Source organism: Rhagoletis zephyria, unplaced genomic scaffold, assembly GCF_001687245.7.
Source record: "Rhagoletis zephyria isolate East Lansing unplaced genomic scaffold, Rhagoletis_zephyria_1.1 Rzeph_scaffold_00501, whole genome shotgun sequence".
Taxonomy (NCBI): Eukaryota; Metazoa; Arthropoda; class Insecta; order Diptera; family Tephritidae; genus Rhagoletis; species Rhagoletis zephyria.
The window spans coordinates 165862-186673 of NW_016157585.1; the positions used below are offsets into that span (position 1 = coordinate 165862).

The window sequence follows — 20812 nt, forward strand, 5'->3', positions numbered from 1 at the left end:
ATAAAATAAAAAGTGGTGCCAGGGCCACACTACTAAACTGAAACTTCCCTGGTTTAATTTCTAGTCCCCTTCATATCGCAAAATTTTTTTTTTGGTTTAAAATTAATCCTATCCCAAGTCTTAGTCGTCGTAGTCTTCAATTTCGTAAATGTATTTGGATTTGGCTTCATTTTCGTTTTCTTATTCGTACTCTTAATCGCCTTCAAATAAAAACACTAAATTCACTCGATTAAATACTTACCTTACCAACTAATCAGAAAAGTGCACAACAGTAACCAGAAAAAAAATCAAAATAGAAATACATATGTACGTAGAAGAAGGAAATGGGGAAAACAATATACCCTTAGCAAATCAATTGCGACTCGAAATAAAGAATCTACAGCATAAGTTGCTTATTCACGACAATTCACGATACCTCCACAAATTTCAGAAACTCTATACATTTAGATAACTCGATATATTCCAGTTAATCGATAAGGTGCTATAATTCGATACATATCAATAACTCGCTGAATTTCAAAAGCAACATATTCGAATAACTCTTTAAAACTCGATAACGACAAATTCCGATAATTGTTGAAAAAATCCGATAGCTTTGTCTTGATAAATTTTGATAACTCAAAAGTTTCATATCTACAATAATACATAAATATTTATAACTCGATAAGTTTACGCCGACCCCGAACGGTGATTGTATTTTTATAGGAAGCTCTTTTTCATGGCAGAAATACACTCGGAGGTTTGCCATTGCCTGCCGAAGGGTGACCGTTGTTGAGAAAAAACCTTTTTTCTAAATTTTTTTTTGCGATGTTGCTTTGACCTGGGCTTGAAGCCGGGCGCTGCGGAGTGGAAGCGCGCACTGCTTATAACTACACCACAGCGGAAACGCCGCCGAAAAGCAACAATAATTTGAAAAAATTGTAGAAGTGATAGCTATTTCGCAAATCACCACATTTCCTCATTAGACCCCTCTCAGTGCCAGTCGATCCAACGACCCCAGCTGACTGAAGTCTGGTTGAGGAAATGTGGTGATTTGCGAGGTTTTGGAGTTTGTAACAAAGTAATGGAAATGACAAACTTTAATTCAAAATATTTGCATCTCTGTAAGACCTTTTTACATATGTAGATACTCAATTGCTTTATTAAGTATTAAAGTAATTTACATTTACGCTTAAATTAATAGGAAGTCTACAAAATGATTTCACACAAGTATTCTACGCAGGCTCAATTGTTTCTTTCACAACTTCGTAATTGATAATTGAAAATAAAATTTTTAAAATTCTAAATCTTATTAACGGTTGATAACAAATTGTACATACACAGATTTTTCAACTACAATAATTTAAAACTACTTACAATTATTAAGAAAACAAAAATCAGCTGTGAAAATGAGCGAAAGACGATATTGAAGTATTTATTGGCATAACAGTTGCGCATTTATTCGCGCTTTTGCGCGCTACGGACTGTATAATTCTACTACCATCGAGCACTTTTGGTTTCCGCTATCAATTTACAATTGATCAGTTACATAACAAACTTATAGCTTAGAAACTAGAATCAAACTGGAAGTACAAATGTGTCCACAAATACATTCACAGTTTGCCGCCACTGAGCCACATTTGTATTTGAGAAGAGCTGCGCCCCTTTGTCTCCAACACCATGAATGCCACATACAAGGTCGCTACAAGCATACAAAAAGCAAAAAACCAGAAAGTCATATCCGAACCCCAGGCGGTGACCATCGAGCCAAAGCACTTGGTCACCATGAAAACTGAGAACCAATTCGCCATAACAGTCAGCGCTACAGCGGTCGCCTTTACATCGGGCAGGAAGAGTTCGCCCATCATAAGCCAGGGAATAGGGCCATAACCCACTGAGAACACGATCATGAATATCACAACGCAAAGTAGTGGCATCCAACCAATTCCGGACACATCTTTGCCACCGTCTTTCATTTGGAAGTAAATACCCAAAATGACCAAACACACAGTCATCAGGCTACTGCTAAAGAGCAAAAGCACTTTACGGCCAGCGCGTTCAATTAAAAAGGAAGAGGCTAGCGTCATAACAACCAATACGAAAGCGACAATAATTGAGCAAATTGATGGATCCAAAGTGCTGCCCGCCGACTGAAAGATGGGCACCGTATAGAAGATGACTGCATTGATGCCAGAGAACTGCTGGAAAAACATAAGCAACATAGAGATGATGAGACCTTGGAAAGCAGCGCGATTGCGGAACAGATCGATGAAAGAGGCATCCGAGCCGGCTTGATCCAGATCTGCTTGAATCATTTGTATTGCCGAGCGTGAGTCACAATAGCGACCCCAAAGCCATTTCAGCGACAGAGCAGCATCACCGCGACGACCCTAAGGGTTAAGAGAATTAAATAAATAAAAATAATACATATGAATACGTGGACAATTTTTCTCGAAACTCACCTTCTTCAACAAATAGGTAGGCGTCTCTGGTAATATTAACATGCCAATGAATAGCGCGATCGGCACCATTAGGCACAAGACACTCAGCGTAGTCCAAGACACCACTGCACCAATAAGGTAAACCAGCAATATGCCAAAGGTTAACAGCAGTTGAAACAGTGTGCCCAGAGTGCCACGTATGCTTGTCTCCGCGATCTCCGATATGTACATGGGTGTAACTACACAAAAGCTTCCGGTTGAAATGCCTATTAGTGAATTGCGAATTAAGTACTTAGTAGAACACTTTTTGGTATGCTTTGTCTTGAATTTTTCTTACCAATTACGAAACGCCCAAAATACAACATTCCAGGCGATTTGGCAAAGATAATCGCCAGCCATGCCACAATGAAAGGTACATCCATAATAAGTGCGGTGTAACGTCTGCCAATTGCATCAGCTATATAACCAGTGGGTAAGGCACCGAAGAAAGCACCAATAGCAACTAGAGAACTAACCCATGTTTCTGTAATTGGAAGATTAAAGAAAAGAAACGTCAAAATGTTTTTGTGTTAAAGTGAATTGGTAAGCGAGATATTTTCCAAAGAAAAAATTATACCGTAGATAATGACAAATAGTTAGTGCAACCTTTGCTTTTTTGCGTGATCGTGAAACTAACTTTAAGGCATTTATAATTTACAAGGAGTGTCGAAATTCGGCCGAATTCCTATTTCTTTTTTTTCACGGTCCCGAAGATTTCTTCGAAATGTACCCTATTTAACCTCACTTTTTCGGCAGGTCTATTCCGGTCACGCATTTGAAATTAGTAGAAAAGGTACCAATGAAATAAATAATAAAACTTATAATAAAGTAATGGCCGTAAAATAAGGCAATTACCTATAAGAGTGTAAATGATTTTTTGACTAGATTAAAACATATAAATATCGATAATATAAGCGAAATCTTAATTCACACATGCTGCGACTCTGTCTTTTGGGCGAACTTCTCCAAAAATAGAGCGGCCTGCAATTTTACGGCGCTTCCGAACGCTAAATGGTTTTACGAAAGCTTTTTCATGACAGAAATACACTCGGAGCTTTGCCATTGCCTAACAACGGATACCGCTGTTTGATCTAACCTACTTCCTGCCGAGTGGTAGTGGAATGGAACAGAAATGTAGCTAGCCGCAAAAACAAAAACAAAAAATCAATTTCCACAAGCACTCAGGAAATATTGCCCATTGTACTTAAGGCCTACCAGGAGGATCAAAGTGATAAGGAAAAACAGGTGTGGTGGAAATTTATTGCTTCCCTGCATACCTTCAAGACTCTTTTTGAGCCTTATCAGTTAGTCGAGAGAATTAGAAAGTAGCTCATCCATTTTGAGTACATCTGAACCAAAAATTTACCATTTAAGTTTGGCGAAAGCCGTACAGGGGCAGAGTAAATATTCTGTTTTAAAGCGCAGTTAGTCAACGACGTAACGTAGACGTAGGTTGACGCAGACACGATCTACCTTATGGGATTCGCGTGTTAACGAAAACTCACCACCGCATGGCTGTGACGTTGCCGTTGCTTCTCTCTCTCTCTATCAACAGTAAATGGTATATGCTGCTACGTACGTCAACCTACGTTTACGCTACGTCGTTGACTAACTGCGCTTTTAGGCTCAACGTCCCAACATGGATTTAGACCTGTAATCAACTAAGCTCGTAGCTCACTCCTTGTCAGGGCTTTTCAGGTAACACTTAGTTGTTCTGCAATACTCCACCAACGACTCTAGTAGGCTTTAGTAATGAAATCCTTGATGTACCCGACGCTGCACAGAACTGCAGCTGACCAAATTTATCCCGGCACCCACACAAACTTAAGCTAATTATATGTATTTAAAACAGTGAAGTATATGTACAGATGCCATCAAGCTCACATACCATTTTTAGTCTTGAAGCCGTCGGTATTTAAAGTTTTTATCGAGCACCACAAGAGTGTGAAATTGCTTTGTTGCAGGAAAGCTAGCAAAGTACTTTCCTCTAGGTATCAATTTCTCATTAGGGTAGGGCTGCCAGACGTCCTGATTTTCGAGGATTTATCCTGATTTAGACAAATTGTCCTGGTGTCCTGGTCCACACTTAAGTTGTACTGGTCTTTTTAATGAAGGTCAATGTAGACACTCCTCTAATTTTTAGCAGATTTTTGCTATGATAAAAGCTTCCTGTCATTAGTAGTCGAAAATTGAAACCAATAGTTTTCTCTAACATGTTGAATTTTTGGTGAGTTTATCTTCTTTCAATTTAGTTTATTTGGTTAGAATCTTAATTTTCTTCAGCTACACGGCTGAGGGGTCATACAGAATTACTACGCAGTGGATAATTTCAGGAGCTAAAATCTCATCTAAAAGGCCTTTCTGAAAGTTATTCCTAGGATATGTAGAAATTTGCTAATGGTGGTAAGGCAAACTTTCAAGGTCATTTTAAAGGCGCCGCTTTTCTCAACTTACGACAACAGTAAATAAAAATGGTGGCATAACATTGTGAACAACATTCTATTTGCCCTAGCTTGGACCAGACATCGAACCTAAGGTCCTACCCAGTAGGAATATTATGCGCTAACTACTCGCCTATACATATTTAGTGTAAAGAAAAATTCGATTCACCACCGCAGAGAAAAGCTATAGCACCAACATTTATAAATAGATCTATCTAAGTATGTAAGTGAAATTTTGCATAAAACAAAAGCGAGTATCATCGTTACAGGGTATTCAATTTCTAATTTACTTAATGTAATCTATTTATGTATAAAGTTCATAGTGATATTTACTTTTGCTTGCGTCTTGGCTATAAATCACTTGAATTCAAAAACGTGCATGTGCTTACTATTTACGCCAGCAGGGTGGCAAGGGGTCTACACTCATGTAAATATAAGGAATACATTGCTTCCGTCCAAAGTGAGGAAAGACGGCAATTAAAGTGAGTAGAATTTTACCGCGCTTTCGATTGCATTTTATTGTCAATAGCGCCATCGCTTATACACCTACATGCATACATACATACATACGGGCGGCGATAAAAGCGAGCGCCGACAAGTGAAGCGATATGAATGGTATTTATACATTTATGCTGTAAGTACTATGCCAATACATAGTATGAAGCAGTTGACTTTAAAAGGCAAGCTAAATTTATCGAAAGTAAGTAAGTACTTTTTGGAGAAAACTTTTACATTTTTAAATGCGTGCTTATAGTTAGTTGTACTATTTATTTACTTACGTTGCTCGACCGTTAATTGCAACCCTGAAGGGTCAACGGGCGGCGGCGCCAATGTTGTCGCTGATATCGTCTCATTGGAAATTGTCGAATTTGTAATGGTCGAATTTGTAATGGTCGAGTTTGTAATAGTCGCATTTGTTACAGGAGGAGCGCTAATTTGTGGCAACACTGGCGAGGTCCATGCTAATGCTGTGCCAGCAGCTACAGCACCGAGACAAACTATAAATATGCAAAAATAAATTAAACGTTGTCTAATGCAAAAGCATTGCAAGATATTTTCTTTATACTTACCAACCAGTGCGGCAACGTACTGCATCCTTTTGGAAGTCCTAACCACACCGTCCTGCAGTGGGTCATAGAGCATCGGATTTCGGGCGCTGGGGTCATTGTCCTCTTGACTGACAGTCTGTTGGAGACATAAGTAAAGATATGTATATATGTAAATAATGTGGATAGTCTAATAAAAAGCAAATGCATTTAAAACTTTTACTTCAAATTTTTATTTCCCAATGCACTGGCGGTCACGCACAACTTACAACCAAATTAGGTAAAATCATTTTTTTTTTAAATATAGTTCATAATATCACAAAAACTCTTTACATATCTGTGGTCATAAGCAATAACCACCTAAGTCGACTTAAGAAATAGAGTAGAGTTATATATGCTAAATATCGTATTCTGCAACTACTATTCCATGTGTATGTGAAATCCCCAACTCGCCATAAGGTTAACATTACAGTCCAAATCTTTAAAGCGTTTTTTCTCGAATTCAGGTTTTCCCACTTAGACGGTTATTGCTTATGGTCACAGATATAAATAGTAAACTTAAACTTTGAACAAATTTTTTTCAAATTCAGCAAATTTTCATAAAACTTTCAAATATGCAAGTTTCAAATAGCCTAAAATTTTAATTGATTTTTTTTCGCTGATGATCTTGCGCAATTTTTCCCATACTCCAAATTGTTCTTAAAACTACAATTAAGAAGTTTGAAATTTTTAGGAACATCTTTTATAATTCTTTTAATATTTTCTGATTCATTTTTCTATCTCATTTTTTTTTAAAGCGTGACCGCAAAGTGTATATATTGTTTGCCTATTTTTTGTTGCTCTATTTATTTTAAAAATTAAATTCCATTTCTCCTTTTCCCACAGCTATCCAACTTTTCATTTGTATTTTTCATTCTTATCGTTATCGATAAATATATAGACGTTGATATCGACTTAGCCTTGCTGCTGAAAAAAATTTTTCTTGATCACTGGTTCTCAAACTTTTTCCCGCGTACAACCTAAATAAGTATGTGCATATGTACTCGTAGGTATGAATAAGTTGGGATAAGTCGAGTATTTCTAGCATTTATTATTTAACCAAGTTTGCAAAAACAAAAGTTTGATAAGCGTTTTGTTGTAGGCGCTCGGCAGACACCCTGGGTACTAACTAAATGACAGTATTTTTTCGAAGGTTCGTAAAGTTTTGGGTAAACAGTTTTCATTTCTTTCCAAGCGTCGACGATATTCCGCTTTAGTTCTGGGACTTGGCAATTTAAATAAAAACTTATTTCATCTTGTGGGTAAAGCAAATCGTCCTCTTTTCCCCTTCGTTTGTGTACAAGAGATTTATGAGTGGCCCAAAGATCGAACACAATTGCTAATGATTCTAGTGACTAGAACATCATTAGTGAGGCCAATGCAAAAAATGAGTTCAGATACGGAAACTTTTGTTGCTCGACTTCTCTTTTGGTGTTGCAGGTCGCATTCACACAGAGCAACTCTTTTGTACAACTTAAATTACTAAGAGGAACGAGAGCACAAAGCGTATTGCCCGAGCACGATCAACTCGGTGTCCTTCCCCGTTCCTCGTCGCTCCCTCTGCTTCAAGTAACGAGTTGCCGCAACAAAATTTTATGTGTCTGAGCTCATTCTAACGGAACTTCTAAATGAATTTTTGTGAACCGCGGTTCGAGTAAAGTTGATACAGCTAGCAAAAAAGAATGGTCGATGGATAGATTTTAGACAACTACAGTATTAAACTATTAATGAAACACAAAACTACGATGCAATTTAATCGTAAATTGGATAAAAATAATCGATTAATTTAATCAAATGATTAATCGCTGCCAACCTTAACGGTACCCGCTGGTGGTGGCAGAGGAACAGGAAGGCCTCCTCTGCGTTGGAAAGATCGGATGTGGATGGATCTGGCTTCACTTTAAATTTCAAATTGGCGTTAGTTGACACAAAAGAGCAACGACTGGTGCGCCATCTTGATCACGCTCAAAATCAAATAAGAGCCAACATTCAGAACGTCATAAAACAGAGGCGGTATGAGGTTTTAGATAAGCTCTTTAGTTTAAGAGTAACCCTGCTTTGAGATGACCTACGCCTGCGGGAAGTATGCTTTTAAAATTTTTCATACAATCTTTAGCGAAATTAAGAATAAAATCGAAGGTTGTTGCTTTTAAAATGATGTATTTTTCTAAGTAAAATACATTTACATAATTATGTATTCGGTTTTTTTTTTCATAAAATTTCTATTACAATAAAATTAAGGCAAGCAAACCATGATAAGCGCATCTCACAGACGTAAGAATATCTTTTCAGCAAATTTCGGTAAGTTTATCAAAGCAGGGTTGAATAATAATAGCGATACCCATTCTATATTGTAGTTATTGCGATGGTGTGAGCAATTAGAGAGTTAATGAAATACAACCGATCTTTTATGTCCCAGCACCCACTTTCTGCTTGTAATAATTATCTGTGTAGATATGTATGTATGTATGTATGTATCTACTCATATATTTGAGCTGTGTAGAATTGAATTAATTAAACAAATGCGTGACCAAATATTCAACTGTACACAAAAACTGGGTACAAAGACCAAAGTAAATTGTCGAAATAGAGTGGAAAATACCCACGAGAATTTGCACTTACGCAATTGAAGAAATTTCGGCACCGCCATCGACACTTAAAAAAATTTACAGAAAATAAACAATCAGCTCCGTTAACGCTCAATTACTCTTTCTCTTTTTGTTTTTGTTTACTTTTTTTTGCAAATTGATTTGCTTTCCTTATCAATCGTTTGACATTGCGGAATTCGCAAGTTCAAGTTGACTGACGCTTCACAAAGCTAATGCTGCGAAGAAGTTTTTTATAAGCAATTTCTACTTTTTTATTTTCACTTGCATTTTTTATTGCATTTTAATTTGCATATTTTATTTCCTTTCCTGCTGTATTTGAGGCAAATAAGGTATTTGCATCACTAGCTGCTGACTGCGTCCCGCCTATGTACATACATATGTATGTATATACTCGGACATATGTATGTATGTATGTATGTAATAATGTATACAGTCCACAAACCTGCCCGCCCCTTTCTTATAGTAATGATGCCGTTGTGTACGGTCAGCTAAATTTAAATTCACTCGCTGCGTTCCTCACGTGCCTTTAAATTAGCGTAAGAGTCGCAGAGGCGCCTCGAAAGTAGCAGCGGCAACATCCATCTACTACTTACAACAAACAACAATAGTTTCGTGTTGCAATCAGCGGCAGCGTCAAAGTGATGTTGACGGTCAAAGTGATACATTTTAATGTATATACATACATACATTCATACATACAGACAGACATGCCTAAATATATACGAGTATGAATTTAGACTGTAAGGTTTGAGTGTGGCTGTGTATCTCTGCTTCATGCTTATTTTTAAAGCTCTGTGGGCGTGGTGACTGCCAGATAGGTATACTATACTGGCAACGGTCCTAGCGAGGAATGCCAAAAATAATTTAGATACATAAAATCTTAATTACCAACAAATAATTTGGAGCAAAAAACAGAGAATATTTATATGTATCCTCATAGGTATGTACATATATTAGGGCGGGTCAATTAGTGTGGGAAATTTTTTCGAATATGCGCGTATAGCACAGATAGATTCTACGTGTAATTCTTAGCAAATACTCCGAAGAAACCATGGCTCTTAAATAAATTTTTTGGTATGAGGAATCCATTTCTGCACTTATCTTTTGCTTAAAATTTCCACCAGAGGGCGCAACGTTGAAAATGTCCCAAATTGACTTTAGACCCATTGCTTAGAATAACACGTAGAATTCTCCTGTGCTATACGCGCGTAGTCCAAAAAATAAAATTGGTCCGCCCTAATGTATATATAGGTATACGTGTGCTTGCCTATTCTATTTGTAGTTTGCAAAAATTTAATAGAAAATATTTTGGCACGCCGCCATCTACGCAAAATATTTTTTTAAATAATAGCATAATGTGCTTGAAGTGCAACGCGCATCCGTCGCCAGTACGTTGCTTTAATTAAATTTACATTCAGTAGAATTTATGTAAACAATAGGGTGAGGGATCTCGTTTTTAAACTGTTTAACATGTATGTACATTGGAATGCCTCACCAAAAAAAGTCGCATGTTTTATAGCGCAATTATACAATTTATTATATTTGAAAACCTCCTCCAAAATATATCTGACAAATATTAAGATCTACGATATCTGGGCTGATTTGAAAGACTTTCAAAAATCGAGTTTTTTATAAATAAAATTAGTTTTTAAAAGTTTTAGTAGTAGTAGTAGTTTTTTTTCAAACAATCACCTCATTTGATAGAATGGTTTAAACTTCAAAGGTCTGCATAAACCGAAACAAATAAACAACGAGATTCAAATAGATCCAGCTCATTTATATAGATCTTAATATTTTTCCGAAATATTAGGGCGCGAAAGTCATAAAGCGTGATAAATCCTATATTTCCGATGGAAAAACTGTATCGATTATTTTTGTTTGGAGAGTGATGCCCCCTAATCTGAGTACGTATGTATTTATTTGAAGAATTAAATAACTAATTCATAAATTGTTGTTGTGTATACTTTATTTTCTCATAACATATTTAAGTGCTGTCTGCACTTCTGAAGGAAAATCGCAAAAAAAAATATGTTTCCTTATTTCTTTGCTAGAAAATGTACTTTGCTGCTACTGTAAATTTTCTTGAAGAAATAAATATATACATATTTATATGAGCACACTGCATACTGATTTAAAAAATTTCATTAAAAGAAAATTTCTTTTCCATTACTTGTGCGTGATTTTATATGATTTTTTGGTTTTTCTTGAGAGCTGCAGACTGCCCTTTAATGATTACCTTAATTTGATCAAAACCATATGTGTACGTATATACGTATGTATGTATGCATATACAAAAAATAGATTTCATTAAATTTTTAATGGATGCCTTTAGTTAATACTTTATGGCTATGATTTTTCTTTCTGGTGCATTTTTATAGTTCAAGCGATGTTTCTGATATCATTCTGAATTCTTTTCAATGAGTGTATAAACCAAACTCGGATAAAGCATTAAATTTAAAAATTATGCGGGAAGCCTGTTGCCACAGCACCGTTTCTCCAAATAGCGTTTTTACCTTAGGGTACAAAAAAATTTCAAATTTTGGACTACCCTAGTAAGAGTGTTTCTTACCTTTGGCCACCACTTAAATTTATCTTGTCGCGAAATGCTCGCACAGGTGCCGAACTACTCATCATCACAATGTTATTCAAAATAAGTATATTTTTTTGCGGAATTGCACACGTGGGTGGACAGACATGCAATCAAGGCGTATTCATATTTACGAATCGGCAAATATAGTCGCCGAATTATATGAATTTTTCAATTGTAATGTTTTTATGTGTGAGTCGAAATTTATTTAGGTTAGGTTTGAAAATATGTCTCTCGTAGATGATATTGCATTTTTTACGATCGGTTGCCCAAAAAAATAAAAAGCGAAATATAACGATTATTCTTAATCAAAAAAAAATAAAAAAATAAAAATAAAAATTTACGATTTTGTAGTAACGTAAAACCAAAAATCTTGGTATTCAAGTTTTTTTTTTACTTCGCTTTGGGTTGTAACTGGATGGGCGGGCGCGAGATGTCGGGATCCGCGGAACCCATGGTACTGATTTCAAAATGGCCGGGATGGGCGATATCGGGAAGGTCCGTAAAAATTTTGCGGGCGGGACGGGATCAAAATCCTTTCCCGTCACTCCCGATAAAATCGCAACCTTCGCAAGTTCACAAAACCTTCTTTAAAAATGGTGTATGAAATGTGCACGAACAGCAAAGCATAACAAAATAATCGGAATATGCTACATTTTTCACAATTTTTTTTTCATTATTTAAAATTTATTTGAATTACGTACATGTGAATTTTTCTTAGTGATAGATTTCGCTACAATTCTGATTATTTTTAATAACTTGGGGGAAATGCTAAGCTACAAAAACGGTGCATTAATTCATGCTACTTCCAGACATTTTTACAAAAAATGTTTGACATAATAAAAAGGTTGAAATTAGTCAACATCTTGCCAGAGGTGTAATTTTTAGGTGCCTTTGAAAAGTAAATACTAAAAGCATTTTAAAGCACGTAAGAAAAATATAATTCAAGAAAAAATTTCCAAACTGTGTATATTTCATTTTGAATCAAAGAAACGGGGCAAAGTCGTATGACTTTTAAGAAAGGTTTTTGAAAATAAAAATGCATTCAACTTTTGCTTTCAACTCACGCAGGGTTGCACGAAAAAAAGTTGAATGCCTAAATGTTGCCGGGCGACCAACTTTGTTGAAAGCGATTAGTTGAAAGGCCGTTCAACCAAAAGTATAATGCAAAGTTGAACAATGCATACGCCTTTTTATGGCGAATATTTTAATAACTTTTTTATTTTGATATTTTTAGCCATTCAATTTTGTTTTCGAAGTTGAACGCAAAAGTTGCCTGAAAAATCGCCTTGCGCGAAAGCACTATAAGCCTATTTTTAAAAAGTCGGTGTCACTCCACCTTGTCGGAAACAGCAACAACCAAAATGACAACTTAAAGCTTAAGCCGACTTTTGAAGATTCCACGTTTGCTGGAAGAACGTCATCTTGAAAAAATCTTCCGGATTAATTTCTAAGATTGTATTTTTTAATTAATATTAATTTTTACTCAATCCGAACATTCTAAATAAAAACTCCAAATCGTTTTTCTGGCGTTTCAAATTTTTTGAGTTATGTCTTTCTTCCAACACTACCCAGTTATATGAAGATACATACATACATATGTACATATATAAGTACACATTTCTAAACAATTTTTACACTTTACCTGCCACCAACGCGCCATGGCGCGTACAACTTTGTCCGAATCCATTGTTATCGCCTAACCGCAATGAAGAAATGTCAATGATGCACTTCTTGTGCGGTTATATAAGCTTTTGGTGATGAATTTTTTTTACTTGAACTAATATAATAAAATTTACACTATTTAAGTAGACTTTTATTATTGTATCTGAATTACAACTACACTATACTAAACAGCCATAATTTTATTCGCACGATAAACTATATATATATTTGTGTGTAAAATTTTTTGGAAATTCTTTATCTAAATTTTCTTTTAAGTATTTTATTTTTTCCAATATTCAAACACTGATTTTCGTAATATTTTTTTTTTTGAGTTTTTCTTCTCTAAATATTCTTAAGGCCTTTGACAATGCCAATTTCGTTTGGTTTATTTTTCGCGAGATTAATGTTTTTGGCTCAACCGATTTGTTCAAATTTCGCCCGACGACTGTCAATTCACTGACCGTCGCTCGATGCTGTCCGCTCGAGAATTGTGATTGCGGAGATGCGCTCTTAAAGCAATGGTATATACAATTATTTTGCTTTTCTGAGTAATTTTCTAAGACATTTGCTTTATTTATATTTTGCATACAATTTAATTTCGTCTTCATGCCGCCGCGTTTCCTCCGATTTTATTTTATTTAAATTCTATTCTTTTGTTTGTTTTCTTGACTTCATTTCCCCTATGAGTTTGTAGATGGGGCCTTAAACGTTTTGATTTGCAGTGATTCCAATCGTTTCTTAATTGTATTTAATTTCGCTTCATTTAATTTGAATAGTATTTTAATTGATTTTATTAACAAATATATAAACAAGTTCATACCTACTTTTACATATATGTATGTATGTAAATATATATGAATATACACTAGGGTGGTGCAAAAGCATAGTCAGATTTTTTATGCTCTCACCGCCTAGGATTGTTCTATACCGAAAAAAATTTACCCCTACTTTTTTATTTTGAAAGCAAAACATATTTAGCGGTCGCTCAAAGCGTCCAAAGTTTTCCATGTATTTTATATGGGGAAAAAACAAGTTTTCGTAGAAAAGGTATAGAATTCTTAAGAATAAATATTTTGCTATCGGAAAACTCCGTTTGGCTGCAGTCTCCTGAAGAGAACCTGAGTTTTGCGGTCGAAAAATATTGATTTTCAAGAATTTTGTACCATTTCTACGAAAAGTTGTTTTCTCCCCATACAAAAATACATGGAAAACTTTGAGCGCTTTGAGCGACATCTAATATTTTTTGATTTCCAAATAAAAAAATAGGGCTATACTTTTTGTTCGATATAGAACAATCCTAGGCGGTGAGAGCATTAAAATTCTGACTTTACTGTTTTTGGACCACCCTAATAGGAGTATGTACAAGTGTGGCTATTCAAAGGAATGTAAAGAAGGTAAAACCTTTTTAGTGGGTGTGGTGTGCATGCGATAATTTTTCTTCATTTATTGATGTGCATGGTTAAAATTGGCAACAAAATTTTGCAATATGTAATGCCCTTTTGTTATATATGTACATACATTGCGCATACATACGTATAAAAATATATGTATGTATTTGGCAACTGCTTAACTTTAAAAGTATCGCAAGTTTGTTCCGAATTTTCCAACGATTTCTTTGCGAGTTTTCACTCATGACGAAATTTCTGTACGATTTCTTAAAGAAACTTCTGGAAAAAAATTCAATTGATCTACCGATTTTCTACCCAAGTCGGTAATGCCACGGTCAAAGAAATCACATATAAATTTTGATTCCGATTGAAATCGGTTAAGGCACAGGAAGACTCAAAAAATTTAAATTTAAACAAAATACAAAAATATATTTAACTGATATTGTACAATTAAATATAATAATTAACTGATAAATATTGGATCTAAATTACGATATGCTTAAGGTACTTGTATCATACAAGTTACATGTATGTACGTATTTCCAAATCATTTTGAAAAAAATATCCTTTATTTTACGTTGGTTAATATGGTCATCGTAACCATATTGCACTTCTGGATTTTAACATTCTTTCATTATTTTACACATTAATATTGTTATTTACCCTAATTCTTTGTCACTCTGTAGCCAATTTCTCCAACGATGAACAGCAATAATAAATTGAATTGCGAATCGATGCGTAATTTGTTTGTTTAAGACGACACTTAAATTATTATAACATGCGAAGCCGACATTAATAACACGCTCGGCCTCAATTGAATGATAGTCAAGTTTTCCAAAAAAATTTGAAAATAGGCCATCATCGGCTTTCTCATTCATATACATAGATTCGTACATTAGCGTGGGCCGAAAACCCGCTTTTTTTAGAATTTTCATTGGTAATAACAAAAATATGGTTCATGACAATTTTTGGCTCGCCCAAGTCCATCAGTCTTCAATGTGCTCAAAAAATAAAAATTAATAAATACAGCAAATTAACAAAATGAAATAGTGGAAAAAAGCAACAAGAATTCACAAGGCGAACTTAGCACAGTGCGTAGGCAACTAGCTGNAAAAATATATTTAACTGATATTGTACAATTAAATATAATAATTAACTGATAAATATTGGATCTAAATTACGATATGCTTAAGGTACTTGTATCATACAAGTTACATGTATGTACGTATTTCCAAATCATTTTGAAAAAAATATCCTTTATTTTACGTTGGTTAATATGGTCATCGTAACCATATTGCACTTCTGGATTTTAACATTCTTTCATTATTTTACACATTAATATTGTTATTTACCCTATTTCTTTGTCACTCTGTAGCCAATTTCTCCAACGATGAACAGCAATAATAAATTGAATTGCGAATCGATGCGTAATTTGTTTGTTTAAGACGACACTTAAATTATTATAACATGCGAAGCCGACATTAATAACACGCTCGGCCTCAATTGAATGATAGTCAAGTTTTCCAAAAAAATTTGAAAATAGGCCATCATCGGCTTTCTCATTCATATACATAGATTCGTACATTAGCGTGGGCCGAAAACCCGCTTTTTTTAGAATTTTCATTGGTAATAACAAAAATATGGTTCATGACAATTTTTGGCTCGCCCAAGTCCATCAGTCTTCAATGTGCTCAAAAAATAAAAATTAATAAATACAGCAAATTAACAAAATGAAATAGTGGAAAAAAGCAACAAGAATTCACAAGGCGAACTTAGCACAGTGCGTAGGCAACTAGCTGATTCGGTGGGATCGTTGGTTTGGATCCTACTGAAAGAAGTCTGACGAGGAAATGTGGTGATTTCCAAAGTAGCCATCACTTCTACCTTTTTTTTCAAATTATTGTTGCTTTTCCACAATAAGTTTTTCATTAAAAACGGCCTCAGGCTCAATAAAAATTTTTGAATATAATTGTTATAAGGCCATAAAACAACAAAAACAAATTAATTAATAAATTTTTTTACTAAAATTACAAGTATTTTCGAAAATATTAGGTCTACATAATTTAGTATATCGTCGTTTAAAGTACAAAACTGCGTAACTGACATTGGCTGCCAAAAATTGGATTTGCTCACACAAGCCCTTGGCTCAATCCTTATCCATTCGTCCTGAAATATACTAGCGAGAAATGCGATTTCTTTATAAAAAAAGAGAACCATTTTGAAATATGAGTGCTTTTACTCTCTAAAAAATAATTTATGCAACCTCATATACGCGGTTTTGCATTTTGTTGATACGCGGTTTTGTACTTTAAACGATGATTTTGGCCTCTTTTGTAGAGAATCGAAATAAGCTAAGAAATTTTTTTTTTGCACTTGAACTGTGATGGACTTGGGCGAGCCTAAGATATTGACCAAAAATTGTAATTTTTCACACAGATGGTTTCTAGGGCATAATGGACCATATTTTTGCTATTACCAATCCAAATTCTAAAAAAGCGGATTTTCGGCCCACGCTAATGTACATATGTGCCATGACAATATTCATGTAAGTATATATGGTATATCACACGGCTTAGTTAAAAAATTTAAATTGAAGTGCTTCAATTGATAGAGAGCTCTGTTGAAAAAATTTCGATTAGGAAATAATTACTCTTCGGGTAAATGAGGCATCACACCCACCTTTCTGAAATTGCAAAGCGCTGCTTATTCAAATAGTCGGAATACTTTTGGTTTACAATTTTCTACACGACTTCTTGTAGTTCCATAAACACACAAATCGCACGCCATTTGCAACAAGCAATGACGTCAAAGTGTTTACATGGCGCATCAACTAAGCTAAGAAAATACAAAATTAATTATAAATGTAAATGTCTGCATATAACTAGATACTTTCGTGCATACATACATACCTATGCTCGTATAACTATGTGCTTAAAATGTATATAAGCTAGCTAGCTGCATAAATGTTCATTTTCTTGGTTTTACGCGCGTGATCCATTTATTTGTATGAATGTATATTTCAAAGATTTGCTGAACTATTGCAAAAAAATATAAAATTCATACAAATACACGTCGATCGATCGACGTAAACAAATTTGCAGAATCTCGCAGTGACGAATTTGCATTTGTATTTTTTTTTTTTTGCACAGCTCTACCTGCATGTACTCTTCAAATTTTCCCGATTTTCTATGTATGTGTGTACTTATATTTAGTATGTATTTTTCTTACGTTATTTGTAGCTTTTATAGATCAACAACAAGACACACACCCACTTTTGTGAAAAAAAATAAAGAGCAAATATTTAGCTAAGTGCCGAGCGGTCATCATTTGATTTATTTTCTAAGATACCGTAGGCGCCTGTCGTTTAAGGCGCCGAGTCAGAGGAAAGAAAGTATTGGAAACCTCAATAATGGGTCACAATCAATTCCATTTATTTGAAAATTAAGTTCCATTATGATTTTGTGCTATTAGTATTCTGGTGAAAAGCCACACTTTCAAGTTTGAGAGCCTTAAACATTCCGAGTACAAAGTAAGCGCAATACTCTACATGTGTGCAGTTTAGTACACCTTCTATTGGGAGGAGCACAACTCGTGAGAACAACAATTTCAAGTGAGGCTGTACTACGTAGAATATGCTTATACAATCTGAGAGTCTATAGGCTCTCTCAATAACAGTTTCTAAAAGAAGATCTTATTATTCCAAAGTTCATTTCATGTTTCAGAAAAACTCGCTCCATGATCTGATAAGACACCCGGATAACACAAAAACCTTTATTAGGGATTTATATTCGTTGTCTTGTGCAAAACTGAAGAGCAAACAAAAAAGAGCTACAATTTCGCTCTATAAAATAGATTATAATACTCTTTTAAAGCCAAAAGGGTCCCACAAGGCGGGGCTTCGTAGTGCAAAATGTTGATCCATTAGACTGTGGGAACGCTAAAATGGCACAAAGAACGCGAGACACGTAAACTTTATTTTGGTCAAGAGCAGGTCATTTTCTAAAGACACTTTTATTATAAGTATGCTTTTGAAAGAAAAAAAAAACTTTAACATGGAAAATGTTAGCATAACATTACATAACCTGTCTGTGTCTCTATATTTATCTCTATAACTTTATCTATCTCTATCTTCATCTCTTCGTTCTTTCATCTTTATTTTTATCCTTTTATTTTAACTCTATCTTTTCCATTACCATTATTCTGACCTTTATCATATAAAAATATAATACAACAGAAGACAACATAAGTAACCTAATATACCACAACATTACGTAACAAAACAGTACATAACAGAAGATAACGTAACACAACATAGCATAACATATCATAACAAGACCTTTTTCATCCTTCAGTTTTATTTTTATTCTTGTCTCTATCTTTATCTCAATGACTTTCTCTATTTGTATTTTTATCTCTATTGTTTTTATCTTTATTTTTATGTTTATATTTTTCTTAATATTATATTTTCATTTTTATCTTTATCTTTCCTTGACTTTTATTCTGACGCCTTCATTCCTTTCTTGGTCTACATATTCATCCCCACCTTTGTCATTATGTGTACATATATTTAAATTTCCCTTCCTATTTATCCGTATCTCTTGTTTCTTTACCTTTGTTTTATTTTTTGCATTTATCCCTTTTTTCCTCAACATACTCAACTGTACCTTCTTCCTCGTATAAATATTAATCTACATAAATCTTAATCCTGAACTGCTGCTTAGCACGTTTATTTAAATCAGTGTCAAAAATTTAGGAGGCATATCCTCCGCATGTATAGCATTTTGTGTTAGTGTCAATTTTGAATTAATTTTTTCGATTTATTTTAAACCAATTGGAAATTGTAGTAATTTTAATTAATTTAATAATTTTTTAAGGGATATAAAGAAAATACCCAAAATTTTTCTAAAAACTAAAAAAAATAACTTGTTGAAAATTTTTTTTAAGAAATTTTCATTTATTTTTTGTAAATTTATTTCAGTTTGGCGAACCCTACAATTGATTTCAATTAGTTTTTATTACACTTCCGTAACAGAGGGGTCCAACCCCCTTTGCCTTGTGAAACCATTTTCGTCACCACAAAGATTCCCAAAGGGTCATTGATACTTCTCCTAGTAAGATTTTTTTCATGCAGAGAGTAACTAACAGATCAAATCTGTAATGCAAACAAATAATGTTAAAAAATGTCCACCACATCTTTAAAAACTTAGCAAACTCTCGATAGCTTATCGCTTGTTCAACACTCGCAAGAACTTCATGCAAAGCACATGCGATCGATGTACCTTTGAGATAAGCAAGTAGCNGATCAGTCAAAAATATCTTGCAGTGTTCCTGTAAACCAGAGGTTCCCAAACTTATTTTTCTCGTAGACCCCTTTCAAAACTTTACTGGTTTCGGTGGACCCCCTGATGCTCATTTCTAACATATTCCCAAAGCTCATCAAAAAATGTGAAGATCAAATCTAACGGCATAATTTTGCGTCGCGGGTGAGTCCCAAAACTAAATTCCGAGTGGCAAAAATAAAAATAAAATATTTTCTTGTGTTCTATTTATTAAAAAAATAGTGTGATGAGGAGTTATATAGGGTAAGGTTCGCGGTCTCATTGTCTCGGCGAGGAGAAGGTTTATAAATATCTAGGTTAGAAAATGTAAAGGGTTGCCACGTATTAAATAATTAAATTCAATTAAGGGAAATAAATTATTACAATATGTGTATCAATCGAAATGGTTTTGAAAAGACTTTACTTGCCTACTACATTCAGGAGAGTTGCCACCTGTTTAAAAAATCAAATTCAGTTTGAATTTAGGAAATAAGTAGGGCTGAAATGTGCATTACAATAGATATGGGTGTCAGATGACAGAGGTTTAAGAAGGTTATAGTTTGAAAACATTTTAAAGGGAGTTGCCATTTGTTTAAAAAGTAGACAAAAATAAGTAGAATTTTATTAAATTATGCATAAGTTATATGAAATATAAAAATATGGGTGTCAAACGAAAAAGTGTTGAGAAAGCTTTAGGCTAAATATCAAGATTATTTTTGAAGTGTTTGAAGAGGCTTAAGCCACCGCTTTAAAATTTAAATTCAATTAAAATTATTCAGTAAGTTAACTGAATTATTACAACTATGAATATCAATCGAAATGGCTTTAAAAAGGTCTAATTTAAAAAAGGCCGAATTCTGGTAAAAACATCTATTGAACATCGATCTCACCAGGATATTTGGCAATGCTATAAGGAAATCACCAGCCGCTCTGAGAGTCCACCTGGACCACTTTGGGAATCACTGCTGTAAACTTGCGTTTTAAGAGTTGGTAGAGTCTGACAGTCCATGCTATCTTGACCTCTGTGACGATTTAGATCGGATGAGGTTCGTGGCCCCGTCTAAATTGCCATGTCCAGGAAAGNCAGTTATATTGCCTTGTCCATTTTCAACCTTAGTTTTATTCAAATGTTTCAAATAAATAATCAAAAGTTAGGGCATCCGTTGCGAAAATACCGTTTAATGCCGCAAAGCCTTTAAAAATTTAAAAGTAGAAATTATAACGAACATCACCGACCATATCTACAACTCATTTACACGT

The 20812-nt window shown here is 34.5% G+C and overlaps 1 protein-coding gene across 2 annotated transcripts in view; it reads right to left on the bottom strand.

The window, feature by feature from the left end:
- Positions 1 to 1134: 1134 nt before the first annotated feature.
- The window catches only part of LOC108359985 (facilitated trehalose transporter Tret1-2 homolog), a 34152-nt gene continuing 14474 nt past the window's right edge, over positions 1135 to 20812 (bottom strand). The window contains exons 1-6 of one of the 2 annotated variants that reach the window (XM_017612104.1): positions 12827 to 12959; positions 5971 to 6085; positions 5680 to 5898; positions 2758 to 2943; positions 2442 to 2686; positions 1135 to 2369 (exon numbers count right to left, since the gene is read on the bottom strand). In XM_017612104.1, coding sequence (XP_017467593.1) covers positions 1593 to 2369; positions 2442 to 2686; positions 2758 to 2943; positions 5680 to 5898; positions 5971 to 6085; positions 12827 to 12871 — 1587 coding nt within the window. In that variant the 5' untranslated portion in view covers positions 12872 to 12959 and the 3' untranslated portion in view covers positions 1135 to 1592. Of the gene's footprint in view, positions 2370 to 2441; positions 2687 to 2757; positions 2944 to 5679; positions 5899 to 5970; positions 6086 to 12826; positions 12960 to 20812 lie in introns of those variants that run through there. The other variant, XM_017612103.1, reaches the window with a different exon arrangement.